We start from the raw sequence: 18,749 nt of genomic DNA on the forward strand, positions 1-18,749 counted from the left end.
GTACCTCAGGGTCTCCCTTCAGATGCCCTTCCCTCGTAGATGCTCTTGCCAGGCACGCAGATGGGTCCGTCCTCCTGATTTATGCTTTTATAATTCCTTGGTTGTTTCTTCATAGCATTTAACACAGTTCATAAATATCTATTTATTTACATTATTATTTGCTACCCCTCGTGAGGCCATAGCTCTGCAATGCTAGGGACTGCCCCCCTTTGCTCACAGTTATGTTTACATTACCCGATGTAGTACCCTGCTAATAGTAGGTGCTCGGTAAGCATTAGTCGAATGAAGAGATGAATGAGTAATGAACAAATTCCGTCGATTTAAGGAAGTAAGGCAGACCTGCAATCTGACGACGTTTTGTAAATTACTCAAAAGCTTGGTGTGAGGAAGATTAGGGTGAATGGCTTAGATTTGGAACTTTCAAAGTAGATGTTGCTGATTCTCACTAAAATTGGCACTTGTAGGGCGTTTAGGTAAAATGTTTAAGAAATAACTCCTTTTGATCACAAAGAAGTCTTTTTGGAAAATGAGGTTTTGCCTAAGAGTCAGTCCTTAAAACACATGGTCACGTTTGAGATACTAGTCAGCAAATAAACACTCTTTGTGTTTTACATTCTCTGTGCATTTAGGTTCAGTTCGATCGCTATCTGTCAGCCCCAGACAAGCTGTTGATGCCACAGCTGGACGTCCTTCTAAGTGCCACTGTGAAGTAAGTATATTTTAGTCGCGGTTAGTCGGTAAAGAATCACATATTTTTAAATACCAACCACATTTCTTTGAAAAAAAAAGTGTTCAGGAGAAGATTCACCATTGAAGATCCATGGTTCTCAGCCTTGTTTTCTGCAGCGTCTCTGAGAGGTCTGACCTCACCCTGTTTGTGATTATTCCACGCCTGTGTGCAGCTCCAAAAACTCTAGTGAATGAATTTTTTAATTAACATGAATATAATTAGAGCTATATAGCCACAACGCCAAATTTCCCGTATTAACGAACGTGCCAGAATGACATGGAGTATCAATAACACTCCTCGCGCAGTGCACATGAGCTACTTTATAGACTGTTTTGGACCTTTTTTTTTTTTTTTCCTGTGTCCTCCAGGTAAGAGTTCATTAGGGCCTGAACCAAGGTGGTGGACCACGACGATGCCATTGACAGAAGTAGGAAACAGCAAGAAAAGTAGTTTGGGGAGGAAAGCCGGAAGACACATTTTTAATTTAGTTATTGTGAAAGTCGGGGGGAAAGCGTGTATGTCGCGAAGTACGGTGACTGTACATAGCAGTCGCCGGGCAGTGACAAAGTGTGAGAACGCGGAGAGTCGGTGCGGACCGGACGAGCCCCGCGCTGTTTTCTGGTTAGATACGTTTTTTAAAGCACTAGTTTCAGTTCACGGAAACCTGTTTCTCTTATCATTTTAAGTGCGCGGAGAAATGCGCATTCGTGAAAATGCCGTGATTCGCCGTAGGCAGTGTCACGTCGCTTGAGCCGGGCAGGACAGACCGGGCGACGAGAGGTCTGGGAGGCGAGGCCACCAGTGGAGGCGCCGCAGGCAGACCTCGGCGGGGCTGCGGGCTCGTTCTGGCCAGCCCAGGGAAGCGAGTCGTCGTCCTTTTTTCTGGCGCTGGGTCTTGCCTCCAGGTGGTAAAAAATGCATCATCTGCAGCGCAGCGCAGCATGATACAGCGCGCGTGCCCGGGCGGGTGGAAGGGCCGGGTCAGTGATTCCGAGGTGGAAGCGCTAAGGACTCAACTCAGGCCCAGTCTCTCGCGCGCGAAGGCGCCTTTCATCACAGGACCGGCCGCTAGTGTTTCCCTTCCTAACATCTCGTTCTCTTACTCTGCTCTATTATAATTTTGAAATTGCCCTTTTTTAAACAACCCCAGATTTTTTCCTATATCAAACAATGTATGTTTTCCTTCCGCCTAATTTAATTAAAATTCAATATTTACCCAATAGCCAGTGAAGTCGAGCATCGGTTCACATGTCTGTTGGCCATTCGTATGTCTTCCTGGGAGAAGTGTCTGTTTAAGTCCTCTGCCCTTTTTCAGTCTGGATTCATTTTGTTCTTATTGTTGAGTCGTGTGAGTTCTCTACGTATTTTGGATGTTAGCCCCTTACTGGAGGCGTTGTTCGCCAGGGTCTCCTCCCATGTGGAAGGCTGTCCCTTTGTGTTATTGGTCCCTTCCGTCTGTCATCAGTCGTGTGCGCAGCAGTGCACCGAAGGCGGGGCCCCGCTTCTGCGCCACACGTCAGGCAGCGTCCTCGCCCAGATCCAGCAGCGAACAGAGCACAACCTACATACTAGCGGGCGCGACTTAATGAGCAAATGATAAACAAAGAGCTTCGTCCCGAGACCGGGATAAGTAACTCGTGTAGCATTACTGTAATTTTTTAATAGCATCTGAGATGATCATGCAAATGAAACGCATTGGTTCGAAAATGGAGCCCTCCACAGTTCCCGGTGTTCTCAGAGAGCCTCTTCCCGTTTTGCTTGTCCGCAGAGAGCAGATCATAAGGCAGTCCACAGAGCTGGTCTGCAGAGCCTACAGCGAAGTGCACGCCGCGGTCATGAATCCCGCCAACGAGTACAAAGAGCCGGAGAGCATCCTGCGCCGGCCGCCGCAGCAGGTGCGGGCGCTCCTCTCCTGACCGCGCCGCCGACGCCGCGGCCGCAAGGTTTCCAGTGTGTCCGTTCGTCTTCGCTCCGAAGTTTGATGGTTACAGTTTTCTTTGCGTCATGCGAGCAGAAGTCCCAGTAATTGCTTCGCTTCGGTCTCGGTGATGTGGAAATAATGTGTCAACCGGCGGTAGCGTCGCTCTGTATCTGCTCGCGGGGGACGGGGTCTGTCCTCTGCTGGCCACCTGCCAGCCCTGCAGTCTCCTCTGTCCTGGAATGTCAGTGTCCAAGAGATGCAAGGGCTTGTCTTCACAAGATTAGTTTTAAATTAACTGCATAAAAAATTAAACTTAGGAATTAGTCTGAGGATGTGACCTAATAAACGTCTCTCTTCCTACAGATTCGTTTGCTTTCTCATTAGTTATTAATGCGAGCAGCTGGCCTTGAACTGAGGAGCAGAAACTTAGATCATTAAAAAAGGGGGGGAAGTAGTAACTGGAGCGGGGTGGACCCCGCTCTGCGCCCGGGCCACATCCGTGGTGAGGTTCAGCCCCCGGGGCGGGTGCGGGGTGAGTGGGCCCCTGCGCTGCACGCGAGGCCGGACGTTAGAGGTCGGTGTTTGTCCTACAGGCTGGGACCTCAGTTCAACCAGGGACGTTTATCTGTTGTTCAAACCAAAGAGAGCACGACCCTCTCACCCACGACGGCCACAGCGGAGCAGCGGTCGCCAGGTGGCAATGCTCGGCGTCCGTCTCCGGGGCGGCCCTGACGAAGAATGGTCTGGGCTCTGACCTTAGAACTTTATCTGTAATTTTCAAAATCACTGTTTTTAAAAAAATAAATCTCCGTGTGTTTCCTATGATTTTGTTGGTGAGATTTTTGAGGATATCATACTAGCAAAATATCTTAATTTCTGGGAAATCTATAAAAAGAAGTCCCTAAAATATAAATGAGAAAAATGAGGCATAAGGAAAATTGTCTAGGTTCAGATATTTTGAAAAGTAGTAAGATGAAATTAATTTTTATATAACAAATATATAGTATTTACAGAACATAGCTTGTTCATTTATCTGAAATTTATGTGTATACATTAATATGATTATAAGATTGTCTTTTGGTATAAGTCTGTGTTAGTCTTTCTCAGTTTGTATATATAAAGGATTTACATATGATGTATATCAAGAGCTTAAATTTTAATAATTTATTTCTGTGAGAAAAGATTGCTACCTTATCATTAGTGAATTTGCTTTCTAGGGAAAAAAATGTATTTGGCTTTTTACTTCGTTTTCTCAAATAAAATGTTAAACTATTTCTAGAGCAGTAATAATGGCAGTATTTTTATACGTCTCATCGAAGTGCTTTTAGAAAATGTACCGTGAGCAAAGGAAGCACCGTGCAGGCCCCGACGGAGAACACCGTGGGAAGACGGGCGAGCAGGCCGAGGCGGGGGAGCCTGAGGACCGAGCCGAAATGAAAGATCGTGTTAATCCGTCAGCGAGCGTAACACTTGTCTTGGCCACGGACTTCAGAGTTTGCATGCTGAACTGTCCCGATGCGGCGTAAGTACAACCTTAGGTGATGCGTGCCAGCCTTTCCTTCAGGGAGGAAAGGCAGAGACCTCTAGTCGCGGTTTTCCATATTGTTTCCTCTGGGCCGTTACTTGCACAGGTGAATGTGACCTGAGAAGAATCACACACGTGGGTCGATTGACTTGTACGTTCGTGGTCACACTCTCACATGGCTCTCACTATCGCTTTGTAGTTCTCCCCTGTCCCCCGGTGAACTCGCCTTCCCACCCATTCTTCATGCCCTTTACAATGCACTGAGGAAACGGAAGCTGTTAGATGCACGTCCTTCATCTTCTCCAGCTTCTCCATCTTTCCTTTTGGGGACAATGTCCCTCCACGGTGAAGCCTGTTTCCTTCCTTCGTCCTCCGGATGCCATTCTCTCGCCTTCTCAGAGGCTTTTCTCTCCTCGTTTTGCTTCATCAGAGACCCGAGGCCTCCCTCCAGGGTTATTCTCAACAGCGCACACGATGCTCTAGTGTCGGACATTTCTAAAAACACTGTACCTCCCAGATCCTGATAACTGCGTTTCTCTGCTGGCTTTTATGCTTGCTTACCCACGGCCGTCGTGCCTTTGGCGTGCCCCAGCATGGCGTCAGCCCCTCACCACCACGCACACCTGGGCTAACCCCGCCGAGATCGCCAGAGCGTCGTGTGTCGTCAGATCAAGAGGATTCTTCTCTGTTAACCTTATTGAACTCTCAGCAGCATTCTAGAAACTTCTGCCTGAAACTCTCTTTTCCAAGTTTCCATGACACCACTTTCTGCTAGTTTTCCTTCCATTTCACTGGCCACAGACATTTTTGACTCCTTTCCTGGTTTTTTGACTTCTATTTATAAATTTTTAAAGTCAGCGTACTCTAGGGCTTGGTCCTAGAGTCTCTTTTACTCTCTCAGGGGTTGTCACCTAGGTATAACCTTTCCTGACTGCTATGAGCTCATTTGTCCTTAGATACGTCCGTTTAATGGAATACTCTACTTAAAAAGGATGGTTTCCAAATATGTCATGCTGAACAACATCATCAAAATCACAGTAACACAATATAATTTCACTTACAGAACCGTAAAGTAAAAGTTAAAATTATTCCTGAATACACGTGTTATAAAGATATGAGGAACATTTGGGACATGATTAACACAGTTCGGGGTTGTCTCTGGGGAGGGACACAGGATCTATTGCAGTTGCTAATTTTCTCCTCTTACGCTGATTCGTTGGTATGTGATTGTTCATTTCATTATTCTTTGAAGTTTATGTTAGATGAACTCACGTGTATATGTCACGATTAAAAAAAGTTTTAAAAATTTGCTTGAATTTAATAGATGTTAGCCAGCTTTTTCATTACTCTTATTACTAATCACATTTATTAAGTATCCACTAGGGGCCACACTCTATGATAATCACCAAAGTTTTAAAAGATCACGGCCCTAAATGAATGTTAAAGGGAGTTCTCGGGGCTAAAGGATATTAGATGGTAACTGCAACCAGCAAAACAAAGAATAGCAAGGTAATAGAAGAATTGGGCAACGTTACAAACCAGTTAGAATTAATAGATTTCTAATTAACAGACCACGCCACGAACCACGGCAGAGCACGTGTTCCTTCAGGTGTACGTGCTTACACAGGCTCCAGGACAGACCACGTTAGGCCACATTACAGGTCTCGATAAAATTAAAAAGATTAAAATTACACAATGTTCTTCAGCCACAGTGACATGAAATTAGAGATGAATAAAAGGAAAACTTGAGAATGAATATGTGAAGACTGAATAGCATGCTCTTTAATAGCTAGTGGGTCAAAGAAGAAATCGCAAAGGAAATTAGAGAAAACGTGAATGAAAGTTTAGTATGAAACAGCATACCATAGGTTCTTATAGGATGCAGCCAAAACAGTGCTCTAAGAGAAATTTATAGCCTACACTAAAGAAGAAATAACCCAATCTTACACTCTAAAAAACAAGAAAGAGAAGGGCAAAATAAATCAAGAAGGAAGTAAAGATTATAACATGTGCAGGAAATATAAAACAGAAAAATTCCAGTTTTATTTCAGTGAATGATCGTGCCGACCATTCTGTAACACGTGGAGATGTGTGTGAACATGGATGTAAAGATGTTTCAAAAAATTTTTTACGCAGCCCATTGAGAAGAGTGTTATTTCTGAGAGTGCTAACCACATTATGCATACAGACGAGTGTCTAAAGACACGTATACGATACTTCTAGCAGGGTCCCCTGCTCAGTCATGTTGAGAATAATGTTATTTCAGTTACTGGGTGTGCTGACCATTGAGTTTTACATGTGGAAATGTGTTTAAATATATGTGTAAAAATATAGAATAGGAAAGCTGGTCCTTTGAAAAGATAAAAAAAAATTGACTAACCTTTAATTAGAATGACCAAGAAAAAAATTCAAATTACTAAAATCAGGTATGAAAGAATGGACATTACCACTGACCTTACAGAACTTAAAAGAATAACAACTATGAATAATTATATGTCAACAATTAGATAATGCAGATGAAATGGGCACATACCTATAAAGACCCAAACTATCTAAACTGACTCAAGAAAAAATAGAAACTAAATAGACCTGTAGCAAAGATTGAGTCAGTAATCAGAAACACTCAGGGTTGCAGAACCCACACCTGCAGGCCTGGGCGCCAAACCAAAACAATCCAAGGACACTCTGTCCCTTATGAAGTGATAGAAGTCGCCTTGGCCCTGAAGGCCCCAGCCTGGATGAGGGTGCCCGCCAGGCACCCTCGGGTGGAGGTGTGGGACCAGAAGCCCCGCAGGAACAGGTGGCAGGCGGACAGCAAGCTCTGGAGCACGTTTCATGCAGTCCTCCCGAGCCCCAGGGGAGGCCCCGGTGTGGCTCTCGCATCCTGTCCTGTGGGGAACCCACCTAGCCTGCCGTCTGGCTGCAGTACTGAGCCCCACGCCTCCACCCACTGGACTTCACACGACTCGCCCTGATCATACAGGTTCTCCAGGCCCCGACTCTCCCATCCTGCTTCTCTTGGCCATCACGGGACGCGGGACATGGTACAGTCCTAGGACACCGACTCCAGCTACTTCAGGAGGCTCCTGCAGGGCCGTTGCCATCCACAAGGGGGTTTCTAATCTAACTTCCATCTATTAATATTTACATCACTATTAAAATTGTTTGTCATCATGGTCACTATTTAGGTTACTGCTTAGGAATTCTACTTGTGGTTTTAAAACATAGAGGAGGCTTCTAGGAGAAAGGCGCCTGATTTTCCAGTGATTAGAAGGTTCCAGGCAGATGCACGCCGCCTGACCCTAGGCTGCCTCTGGCTGCCCGCTGGTCTTCGCATGCAGGAGCCTGCCTCCCCGGCCCGTCTCCGCCAGTCAGTCCGCGGCTCTCTCCTCCCCCCAGCCTGCGGCTCACTCGTTCCTCTGGGCTGCCTCACTCCAGGATTCTTGCTTCTTCCGCACTGGCTTCCCACCCCTCCCCCCCTCCCCCGCCCCGTCCACTCTCCTCACAGCCCAAGGCTGGACCCACCTCCCCTGGGCAACATGAATGGTCATCCTGCCAACAGCTGGCCCCGATTCCCTTCTCCAAAGCCAGGCTCGGGTCCCCGCTGTCCCGCCCCCTTCCCTCCACACCCTTCACATGAGGTCCGGCCCCAGGTCCCCTTGTAAGGCCAGCACCCCTCTTTCCTGTCCTCCCTTCTCATTTCCCGCCCTTTGCCGACTCTCCCCCATCTGCCCAGGTCAAAGCCCCCAACGCCTGCCACAGGGCCCTGCCCCTCCTGTTTCAGGTCACCTCCCACGGCTTGGCCCCTCCAAAGCTTTGGCCCCACCTGTAGGTCAGTGGCACCCGTCCCTGGTCCCGGGTCGCACAAGTGGCCTTTAGTGCTTCACCTTCCCCCTTTCTGACCCTTTGGCAGCCTCAGTGCGTTGTGCATGGGCCGCGTTTGCTGCTTCAAGTTCCGGTTCCCAGCGCCAATCAATCACCCCTTTAATAGCTGGAGGGCAGACCCGCTGAGCCCAAGCCCCGCCCACCGGAACGCCCACCCTCCCGGCGCCCCGCCCACCGCGGCCAGCGCGCACCACAAACGTGGGAAAGACGAACGCCACTCCTCCCATCTCCCCAACGCACTCCCTTTTAATATTTACATGTCGCTGAATCGATTCACAAGTATCCCACTAGTAAACATCACATGTCCCTTCAACCACTGACCGTCCCCACACAGCCCCCTGGCAGGTCCCCAGACCCAGCCATCAACCCGATGATCTCCGGTAACCTCGCCGTGCACTGCCGCCGCTCGAAGCGCAGGACTCTCGAGTCCACGCTGAAGGCCACACACACCTCACGAGGGCCGCCCCTCCCCCTGCCCGGACGCGTGCCGGCTCGGAGCGGGCAGGCGCGCGTGCGACTTTACCCGAGCACGTCCAGAGGCCTCCACCCCTTCTTCTTCCTCTTGGCAGCCTTGGCTCTCCCTCCGAGGCAGGGGACGGTGTGTCTGGCGCCCGGAGGGGCCATGTCCCCGGCTGCATCGCCGAGCAGCTGGGTTTCCCGTTCCGGATGATTCTTGGTGACCCCGCCGCTGAACTTGGACGCATGAATCACGACTGCGTCCGCGGGCAGGGCTCGTTCGACCCTCCTGAGGTTGAACTGAGGCGCGGGTCGCGACTGTTCCTGCAGCAGTCTCCACTGCTCCCAGGTCACCTGTGCGCCCGACGGCCCTCGCTCGGGCTCCTCCGCCTCAGGGCGCCTGACTTCGGAGCGCGTCTCCGGCTCCCGCGTGCCTGCGCGCTCAGCCCCGTGACACCTCTGCCCCTCACCTGCCGACACGCTCCCGCTGTCTCTTTGCAATTCCCTCTTCTGGGTGTAAAAGAGGACGTAAGCGTCCTGGCTCAGGGCAGAGGAGACGTCACAGGCGGTCACCCTAGCGTCATCCATTTTGAACCACTGGCCGTTCCCAGCCTTGATGTAACAGAAGTAATGTCCACTGTGACAAGTCCACCCGGCGTGGACCAGCACGGCATAGAGCTCGTACTCGAGGGGCCCTGCGTCCTGCTGGGACAGGTACTGTCGCATGTCCAGGTGCTCAGGATATTGCACTTCCTTGGCCAACTTGCTGCCTGTGAAATCCGAGAACCGTTTCAAGACCAGGATGAGGACCTCGGAGGGCGTGTGCAGAGTCAGCGTCTTGGAAGCAGGCACCTTCTCGAGGCAAACGCTGCAATGATACGAGTTGTCACCATCCAGCTTCTCGGGCTTCACCAGCAGTTCCAAAGCCTGGGTCACGCTCTGCACCGCCTGGATGTCCAGGGTAATGTCCAGGTAAGGGTCCAGAGTGTCGGAGACGCCGTGGCAGCGAAGGCACTTGACCTGGGACCTCCAGTACCCGCCGAAGGTTCGGCGGATCGGGGTGCTGTCGCCGCCGCCGCGCCCGCCCCGCCGCGCGGGCTCGCGCAGGCAGGCCTGGTGCATGGCGTCCACGGTGAACATGAGGAACTCGTGGGCGTCCTCCTGCTTGTGTGCGTGGAAGCCGGCGATCAGCCCCGTGGCGGGCTGGATGACCTCTCCGTGGCGCCAGCGCGCCCGGGCCACGTGCGCCCGCATGGCGCACAGGACGCACGACGCCGGCCTCGGACAGGCCTCGGCGTGCCGGCGCGACAGCAGGCGGCGCGCCAGCGGCATGGTGTACGTCAGGCACTGCAGCGCCGCGTTCGCGTAGCAGGTGTTCCCCAGGTTGCGGAGCCCCGCACCCACCGCCGGGGGCGCGCGCCGCGCCCCGAGCCCCGCGGCATCGCCCGCCCCGGGCCAGGCGGAGCCGAATGTCGGCGCGTCATTGAGCTGAGGGCCATCCTCCCAGCGGAGGGCGGCAGCCTCCATGTCTGTGGCGACAGCCTTCAGGAGACGGCTCGTCCGAAAGCTCCGGTCGCAGCACGAAGCTTCCAGGGCAGAGACCAGCTCCGAATGCCGGGGTCGGCCGCTCGTCAGCGCTTTTATAGTCCACTCCTGCCACGTGACCCTCACCTCGGCCCACCCACCAATCAACTCCCGGGGCCTGATTGGACGACGGGTTAGGGTGTGGTCACCGATTCCCCAGAGGGGCTGATTGACGCCTCTCACTGATGTGTATTTCTGGAATACCTGGATCTTGTTTGTTAGGATGGTGCGAGTTGGGATGATGGGGACATACATGTGTCTTAGCTTTTCCAAAAGGGAGACCCCGAACGACACTAGGAGGCATGGGGTACGCGTGTGTTTACAAACCCTTCCAGGCATGCTTCAGGGGTAACGTCCCAAGGTGCTACATTTGCGCTTGGTGTATCTGCTCAGGCTGCCATGACAAAATCCCACAGACGGGGGTGCTGAGAACACAGACACTTACTTATCTTCTCACTGCTCAGAGCTGCGAGTCTGAGAGGAAGGCATCATTCCTGGTGAGAAGGGTCTCCCTGTCTTGCACGGGACTGCCTGCCGTCCGTGTCCTCACATGACCTCTTCTCAGTGCTTCCCAAGGGAATGAGAGAAAGTGCTCTCGCGTCTCCCCCTGCGTGGACCCTCGTTGATTAGATTAAGACTTTATTTTTTTTATGACTTTATTCAATCTAAATACTTCTGAAGAGGTTCCACTGCCAAATACAGTCAGGCTGGGAGTTAAAACTTTAGCATATAAATTCGAGGAGAATACAATTGCATTTGTAACACAATTGTTTAAAAAAAAAAAAAAAAAAAAAGACTGCTGTCACTTAGGCCCCAAATGAAAAACAAACATTTCAGAATTTTCTCTATTTCCCTAATTTCCACTGAACTCTTTCTTGATAGACTTCCTTGAATGTTTCCAAATAAAAAAGAAATAGTTTATGAATGTCAAATTTGCTTTCAGAGCAATGTCCAGTGATTCAAGGAGGGTGGGGCATTTAATTCTCCACCACGGATAATAACCTTCAAAAAGTAAGCTCAGATGTCACATAGGCAGAACTGCTACCCACAGGCCAGAATTTACGTAGGACTGCAATTCAGAGACAACAACAAAACTTACTCTCCAATGCATTTGTTTCTAAACTGCAGGTACCCCTCTATTTTGATTCGTATATATAATGACCATGAAAGTAGTTAGAAATATGTTTGTTTACCTAGGTTTGGGTCTAGAAATTATTAACAATATAAATCTTGTGGCTGGTTTCACATTTCTTTGGAAAACCTTTTTCTTTTTTTCCTTAAGATTCTATTCCAATATATTCATATCCAAAATCCAGTGTCCTATTTTGCCAAATTTTAAATGCTACCTTTGTGAAATTGTGCAGCAAGGTAGTTTTAGATTCTCTTGTGTGTGTTTCTTTTGTGGGTGAGCCATTTATACACAGGTTAACGGATATCCAACAGAGGAATGCACCATATTTAACCTGTGGTTTTAACATGTATGAATCTATTGACCAAGTTTCAGAACAAGCAGTCTCTGCAGAAATACTTTTTGTAATAATCTTTAATTTTTCAATTACAGTTGAATTCAATATTACATTGTTTCGGGTGTATAACATAGTGCTTAGACATTTATATAACTCACAAAATGATCACCCCAATAAGTCTAGTGCCCATCTGACTTCACACATAGTTGTTACAATATTATTGACAATACCCCATGGTATATCTTAAATCCTGTGACTGTTTTTATAACTGGCAATTTGCATATCTTAATCTCGTTACCTTTTCACCCAACCCCCAACCTCCCTCCTATCTGGCAATCATTAATGTGCACTCTATAACTGAGTTTGTTTCTGTTTTGTTTGTTCATTTATCGTGTGTTTTAGATTCCACCTGTAAGTGAAATCAGACGGCATTTGTCTTTCTGCCTGACTTACTCCGCTCAGCACAATACCCTGTATAGGTCCATTCATATTGTTGCAGATGGCGAGATTTCATTTTTTTCATATGGCTGATAATATTCCACTGTCTATATGTACCCCCTCTTTATCCATCCATTCCTTTATCCATTCCTCTATCGATGGATACTTAGGTTGCTTTTGTATCTTGGCCATCGTAAACAATGCCGTAATGAAACAGGGTACATATATCTTTTCTATCTTTTCTAATTAGTGTTTCGAGTGTCTTCAGATAAATACCCAGAAGTGTAATTGCTGGGTCCTTCTCTGTCTCTTGTTATAGTATTTATCTTAAAGACTATTTTGTATGGGAGAGAAAAAAAAAAGTATTGCTACCCCTGCTTTTTTTGTTTCCTTTTGTGCAGAAATATTTTTGAATGGATGAGAGAATTATTTCATACTCGATATGCGATTATTATTCCCCAGTAGAAAATGATTAGCATTGGCAGCATGGTAAAATTTGCCACGAATGGAAGTTATCTCTAAAAGTACATGAAGCTTAGGAATGAAAGACGCCAGTCTGCTTCTCCACTCTGCTGAGCGGAGGCCAGCAAGCACGTCAGCCCCGGACTTCACCTTCATCACTGGCTTCGCTTCCGGGCAGTTTCAGACGTACCCCACCTGCAAGATAAGTAAAAACTGCATCGAGAGAGTGTTGAATAGTTGTGGGTTGCATAAGGGGTTCAACGCGTCTAACCCATTGTCGATGGGTTGAACCCTCAAAGAGTTAAGCCCTAGCCCTAACTCCAGGTACCTGTGAATGTGAACTTATTTGGAAATAGGATATTTGCAGATATAAGTAACTGAAGAATCTTAAGGTAAGATCATCCTGAATTTAGGGTGAACCTAAAGACAGTTATAAGAGAAAAGAGAGGAAGATTTGAGTCACAGGGATTCAGGCCTTCTGAAGTCAGAAGTGGAGACTGGACTTCACTGCCCAAAGCCAAGGAATGCTGGAAGCTACCAGAAGCTGGAGGAGGCAAGTGGAGGTTCTCCCCTAGAGCTGTCAGAGGGAACGTAGTCCTGCAGGTGCCTCAATTTTGGACTTCTGGCCTCTGGACTGCGAGGAAATAAATTTCTCTTAAGCCACCGGGTTGGTGATAATTTGATAGGGCAACCTTAGGAAATCAGAAAGATGTCCGAGTTAAGATGTCCTGGGTGATCCCTTTCTAATTTTCAAAACGATTTATTCAAATGAAATCAGTTTTATCGTTGATTTCATCAGAATCTTAGGTAAGAAGCAAATAATATATACAAGCATGAACCATAAAGAGAAAAAGCCACAGTAAATCCAATAAACATAGATCATTCTGTAGAAATTTTGGTATCCAACATTCTGCTCCTGTATTTACATCTGCAGACACACACACACACACACACACACACACACACACACACACACACACACACACACACATTTTGATTTGCATTATATGGCAGCATCCAGAGCATTATTGCAGCCAGCACCTCCTGGCGGACGGCTTGCCATCCCTCCGTTCTACCCAGAGCTGTGTGATTCCAGACACCTGCGTCTGCATTCGGGAAGGTTGCGCAAGGAAGTCGTGCATGGCGCTTCTGGACCAGCAGGGGGCGTCACGGGCCTGCAGAAGCGTCTCACAGACTTTTTAGGGGACTTAGAAAATTCTTCAAATGCTCAGATTCGCAAGTCTCCATCTCCACGCCTTGAATGCAGCATGAGCATTTCTTGGATCGATGAGGAGACAATAAATATTTCGAGAGCCTAGGGTGGGCCTAGGACAACCATGTTGTGCCTCGGTTTTTGGCCGTGGTGGATCCCAGGCTTTGGGCTACGGAAAGCGCAGAGGATGCTCGGGCAGCGCGAAACGTGTTTTCCAGCCTTCGCAAGATGGGAAGCGTAGTTCCGAGGCCCCCAAGTGCAGTTAGACATGATTTGGGGGTTCTAATGAGCCACGGGGACCTCCCTGGCTGTTCCGGGTCTGCACACCATGGTACCGACCCCTGGAGGGTACTCGCTCATTTTTCTATAGGCTCAGCCAACCTAAGGACATTCTCCGGCGGGCTTCCTGCCCGCATGGCTGGGTACGTGCATGTCTCGGGAGGGACAATGTGCATTGCAAGATGCTAGTTGCCGAGTGGAGACGAAGCAGAGAAAGGGAGAAATGCAGCCTCGGGCCACAGGGCGCAGCGGGCGGTGGTACTGAGTCTTTTGGAGAAAGCCTCAGCAACAGGTTCCCACATGAGCTGCTATGAGGCTTCCCTGGGCGACACGGCAAACACTCCAGCCCTTGTTTCCTCCAAGAAGACCAGGGATTGAAAGGGGGACCAGGACACCAAGGGCCGACATAGAGCCAGAGGGACAGAGCCACGCCCCAAAGGGCAACGATGTTGCGTTAGTTTCCTCAGCTCACGGTGACCCTTATGACTAGATCCCTTCTCTTTGGGTCCCCTGAGCGTTGTCAGGCCTCTCTCGCCGGTATCTTAGAATCCCTGACTCTTGGAGAACGTACGCAGGGGAGTTTGGAGACCAAGAATGATTAGGAAAACCCCCCACTTTCCGTTACCCGGACCCTATTCCGTTTCAGCGATGAAGCAGAGATGGTTCCAGACACCCGGACGGCCTCTGGCTATGTCTCAAATAAGTCAGCTTTTCCTTGACCTCGTATGTGGCTCTCACAGCCAGCAGAGGCCACTCGGGGGTCCTGTGGCTACGGTTCTCTCCATTGCTGGCTTCTCAGGCCGTGGAGACTGCGGACCATGTCCTGCGTGGGGATTCTCTCAAGCTCTCTCGTTCTCTAAACTTACCAAGGCTTATGTGCCTTTGTTTTCTTACCTGGTGACACTTGGTTCAAAATGAATGAAATCACAAAGGAGAACAAAAATAGTTATCTTAGGAGATAGTATCCATAGCAACAGACGGAAGAGATCTTCATTTGAATAAGCAGGTCAGGGGGCCAGTGGAATGTTTTTGCTTGGGCAACGAGGACATTTAAATACCTCGTGAAAGTTATCCAGGGACAGAGGCGTCCCATATGAGCAGAATGGCCTTCAAGGGAGGATGGAGAGTCCTTGTGATTTTGGACACTCAGTTCTCCAGAATGACGCAGGTGGGCAGTTTAGAAAGAGAATCATTGTCAACTGGAACATAAGCTACCAATATATTGGTGATAAAATGGACCTTTCAGTTTTGGTTAAAGTCAGTAAGACTAGGTCGATGAGCCAATTAGTTTAAGCGGTGGCAGAACGTTTTGTCTGTTCACAATGATTTTTGTCTCCAGTCGAAATCAATCACCCCTCCCCCCCACACACACACTCCTATTCTGCATCCTATAGGCCTCCGATCGGGCTGTAAAACGCGCCATGATGTGCGTCGGTTTGCAGGGCGTACATCTCTCTTCCCCACGGGTCCTTGAGTTGAGTAAGAAGGTGAGCAGCTCCTTCGTTTCCTCTGAACATCCCCTTTTCAAACGGACCAGAGCAGGGCGGTGAAATGCCACTGGACCCCAGAGGCGCCAGTGCTGGCTTGGCGCCCTCAGTGTCTTCCTCTGCGACTCAGGGGGTGTGTGGAACACAGAGCGACCGGCCATCCCTGCATGTCAGGTGCCCTTCTGTCCAGTGATCGATAGTTCTCAAACGTGACTCTTGGGGAGACTCGATTGGATAAGTTGTAATCATTCAGATTCTTGGTTTAAGAGGTTTCAACATGAAAGAAGAATGGAACTCAGAAATATTCTAGGTGAATATCATCAATTCAGTTTTGGAAACACTGAGCTCAGTTATCTCCAAAGCTGCTTTGAGCTCTGATATTTTTAGTGTTCAAGTGTTCTTATAAGTCTCAGTATGAATCTTATACTTAGTTTTGTAGTTGAACAAACGGCATGGTCTGTGGGGGGGGGGGGGCGTATGTATGTGTACGCGCATGCGCACACGTGAACATAAAAAGGTCGCGCTGTTTCTTATTCCTTGCAATGTCCAGTCCCGAAATCATAAGTAAACCTTCAGGGATTGGCCATGAGAACTAAGTAGCTTCACAGAGCTGCCCACAGCTGAGGACCTGAACCCGAACTAAGCTTGCGGGGAGAAAGGGCAAAAAGATTCACAATACGATTCGCAGGTGCTAATGAAGAACTCATGTCGATGGACGTAATGAGGGAATTGTGTGATTGACGAGGGAAAGTAAGCTTTCCCGAGAAAACCGTTTTTAACCTGAGTGTCTGAGGAAATGAAAACAACATTTACTAAGGTCTAGAATATTAAATGGAAGATCAGTCTGAGAAAGAGAGCGATACAGTTGCAAAAAAGGCAAGTTACTCTCGAAGCGTCTTTTGGAAATCCGTTTAGGGAAGACCAGTAGCCTAACGAGCTTCAGCGAGACGTCAGAGTGGGAAATACTGGGCGGGATTATCGGACCCGCTCCACGCGGGTACAGAGAAATCGCACGAGGTACTTGAAACAGACGGGGTTTAATGCAAGGAACTGTTTATACAGGTTCTGGAAGGTCGAAAGGGCACAGAGGTTAACGACCAGCAGACAGAGTCACCACCTCTGGGCCCAGAGACGCAAAAGGTGAGGAGGGGTCGGGCCGGTGCTCAGAATGTTGCAGCGAATGAAATGCAGCTGGAGGCTGGACGCGTGCGTGTGGGACACGGGACGCTGGGGCCCCGGCCTCGGAGCTGGGTGCACCGTGTGCATGATGCTTAACTGGTCAGAAGGACCGGGGCTCCGACGAATGGGGTGCAGGCGGCCTGCGGCCGGAGTTCGGCCTTCTGAGGATGAGGCGTGGCCGAGAGAGTGGGGTGCGCAGCCGCAGCCCTGCGGGTCCCCGTCCTGCTGAGGGGGCGGGGCCTGGGGGACCCTCGGGGGTCTGCCGCAGGAGCTGCCGCCCGGGCCAACCCCGCCCCACACCCCCCCCCCCCGGCCCCCGCTGGCGCACGGCCGGCCGGAAGCCGACGCGGGAAGAGCGGCCCCCTCTCCGCGCCTTCGCGCCGCACCTCCGGCCAGTGCCCGGCCTCGAGGGCAGCGACAGGGAGCTGGCGGACCAGGGCGTCTGGCCAACGCGGTGTGCAGGCTCTCTGCACATGGTCGCGGCGTGGAGCACAGAAAAGCCAGAAAATCACTAGTCATGTCACCCGGCGGGAGCTGAGACCCCCCCCCCCGGGGTGGGTGGCGCCGTCCAGAGATAACGTGCCATGAGAAGGCGGATGGTGGGTGCCACCCCGGCAAAGGGGACACGCGGGAGACAGTGAAGGCGCGGGGGAGAAGCGGCCGGAAGAACCGGGGCCCTCCCGCGAAGGAGGAGGCGTGCAGAAGGGGGAGGCGGCCCGCGTCCTGCCGTGCCCCAGGCCAGGCCGGGCCAGGCCAGGCGGGCGAGGACGCCCGCGGGTCGCCGCGCTGGTCCCGGGACCGTTATCGAGCGGCAGGGGCTGCGGCGCCTCTAGGAGGTCACCGGTCCCTTTACTACGACAAGGTCCAGTAGCACGATGAAGGCCGGAGGCGTTGCTATAGGTCAGGAAGCAAAGGGGCAGGACAAACAGTGCGGACGGAAACTGGACGTGACAGCTCCAGTCGTTTGACAATGAAAGACAGGAAGGAAGGAAAAAGGCAGGGAACAAGCTGAAACACATGTAGATTCCCCAAGGCAGCTCGTTTTACCTGAGGCCGCTGATAAGAAACTTCTGGAAAAGGCACCTCGGAGAGTCCCGTGATCGCAGCCGAGGCCCATCCCGCCCCCCCCCCACCTCGGTTTGCCTCTTGCATAATTTTCAGAACCAAAAAATCGAGCAACACAAAGAGACACAGCAACGTCAGAGCATCTTTAAAAAATGTGTTTTTTTAGTTTCTTATTTTAACAGCTTTTACAAATTGCCTTGTTCAGGAAATTGTGTGCGTGTGTGTTTCTCTCTTACCTAACAAGAAGCAAGCTTAACTGAATAGGTAAGGAAATTCTCTGGAGCAGAGTTGAGGGTTTTTTTTTTTTCCCTCTTCTGTTCTGGAAGGGTGTGTTACAAACCTTCTACAGTGAGAACGGCCTATAAAATAGAGGTCGCTCTGCCCGGAAGCTGGGAGTCTAACTCGAGGGAAGCCAGGGCAAACACAAGCCTCGGTTTGCCGTCACTATTACTCCAAGGGACCGAGCAATCACAGGGTCACGAGAGGGACTTTGGAACGTGTCCAGGTCTCTTTGCGGCTGCTGAAAGGTGGTCCATCTTTGAGATGGCCTTTGTTGTACTGTTTACATCCAGCTCACTTTTTTACGGACATGCTAAGAACGGAGAATTTTGGTGTAACTAAACCAGTAACTATGGGATATTCCCAAGGCTGGATGCCTCTTCTGTGAGGAGGGGGTGGATTCCATCATCTCGAGGGACCTTGGACCCGACAGGCTACGAGCTGACAAATTCTTAGGGTAGGTGGCCGGAACTTTGACACGGGCCAGTTCCTCTGTGGAATTTGATGCGATCAATCAGATAGGAAACAGAGGACGTTCTAGATAATTCTTGCTAATTGAGGGAGGAGGGGGATGCGTGCCAGCGGCACTGCTGAGGCGGTCAGCGTCTAGCGGGCCCTGTGTCCTCTGTACCCTAGAATCAACTCGCGTTACAGAATCCTGGAAGAGAAGGCCAAGACCACGCATCTGTTTGAGCGTGTCACAGTCCAACCTTTCCCACCTACTTGCTTAACCTGTTAATTCACTAACTCACTCTATCAGTCGATAAGATGGTGAACAGA

General features: G+C 49.9%; 2 protein-coding genes across 6 annotated transcripts in view; one reads left to right on the plus strand and one right to left on the minus strand.

Moving 5' to 3' along the window:
- Positions 1 to 5,497, plus strand: part of COG6 (component of oligomeric golgi complex 6) — a 39,004-nt gene extending 33,507 nt beyond the window's left edge. For 2 of the 5 annotated variants that reach the window (XM_016143839.2, XM_016143840.2), the window contains 2 exons: positions 630 to 709; positions 2,499 to 3,477. In XM_016143839.2, coding sequence (XP_015999325.1) covers positions 630 to 709; positions 2,499 to 2,646 — 228 coding nt within the window. In that variant the 3' untranslated portion in view covers positions 2,647 to 3,477. The other 3 variants (XM_036228949.1, XM_036228950.1, XR_004953426.1) reach the window with 3 other exon arrangements.
- A 2,873-nt stretch (positions 5,498 to 8,370) lies between these two features.
- On the minus strand, positions 8,371 to 17,100 carry LOC118609319 (ubiquitin carboxyl-terminal hydrolase 17-like protein 6). Its single transcript, XM_036228328.1, has 4 exons — positions 16,926 to 17,100; positions 14,217 to 14,280; positions 8,585 to 9,949; positions 8,371 to 8,494 (listed from the first exon to the last, which is right to left on the minus strand). The coding sequence occupies exons 1-4, from the start codon at positions 17,098 to 17,100 to the stop codon at positions 8,371 to 8,373; spliced, it is 1,728 nt and encodes a 575-aa protein (XP_036084221.1).
- Between the last annotated feature and the right edge of the window lie 1,649 nt (positions 17,101 to 18,749).

The sequence above is a fragment of the Rousettus aegyptiacus genome, unplaced genomic scaffold, assembly GCF_014176215.1.
Source record: "Rousettus aegyptiacus isolate mRouAeg1 unplaced genomic scaffold, mRouAeg1.p scaffold_m13_p_11, whole genome shotgun sequence".
NCBI lineage: Eukaryota > Metazoa > Chordata > Mammalia > Chiroptera > Pteropodidae > Rousettus > Rousettus aegyptiacus.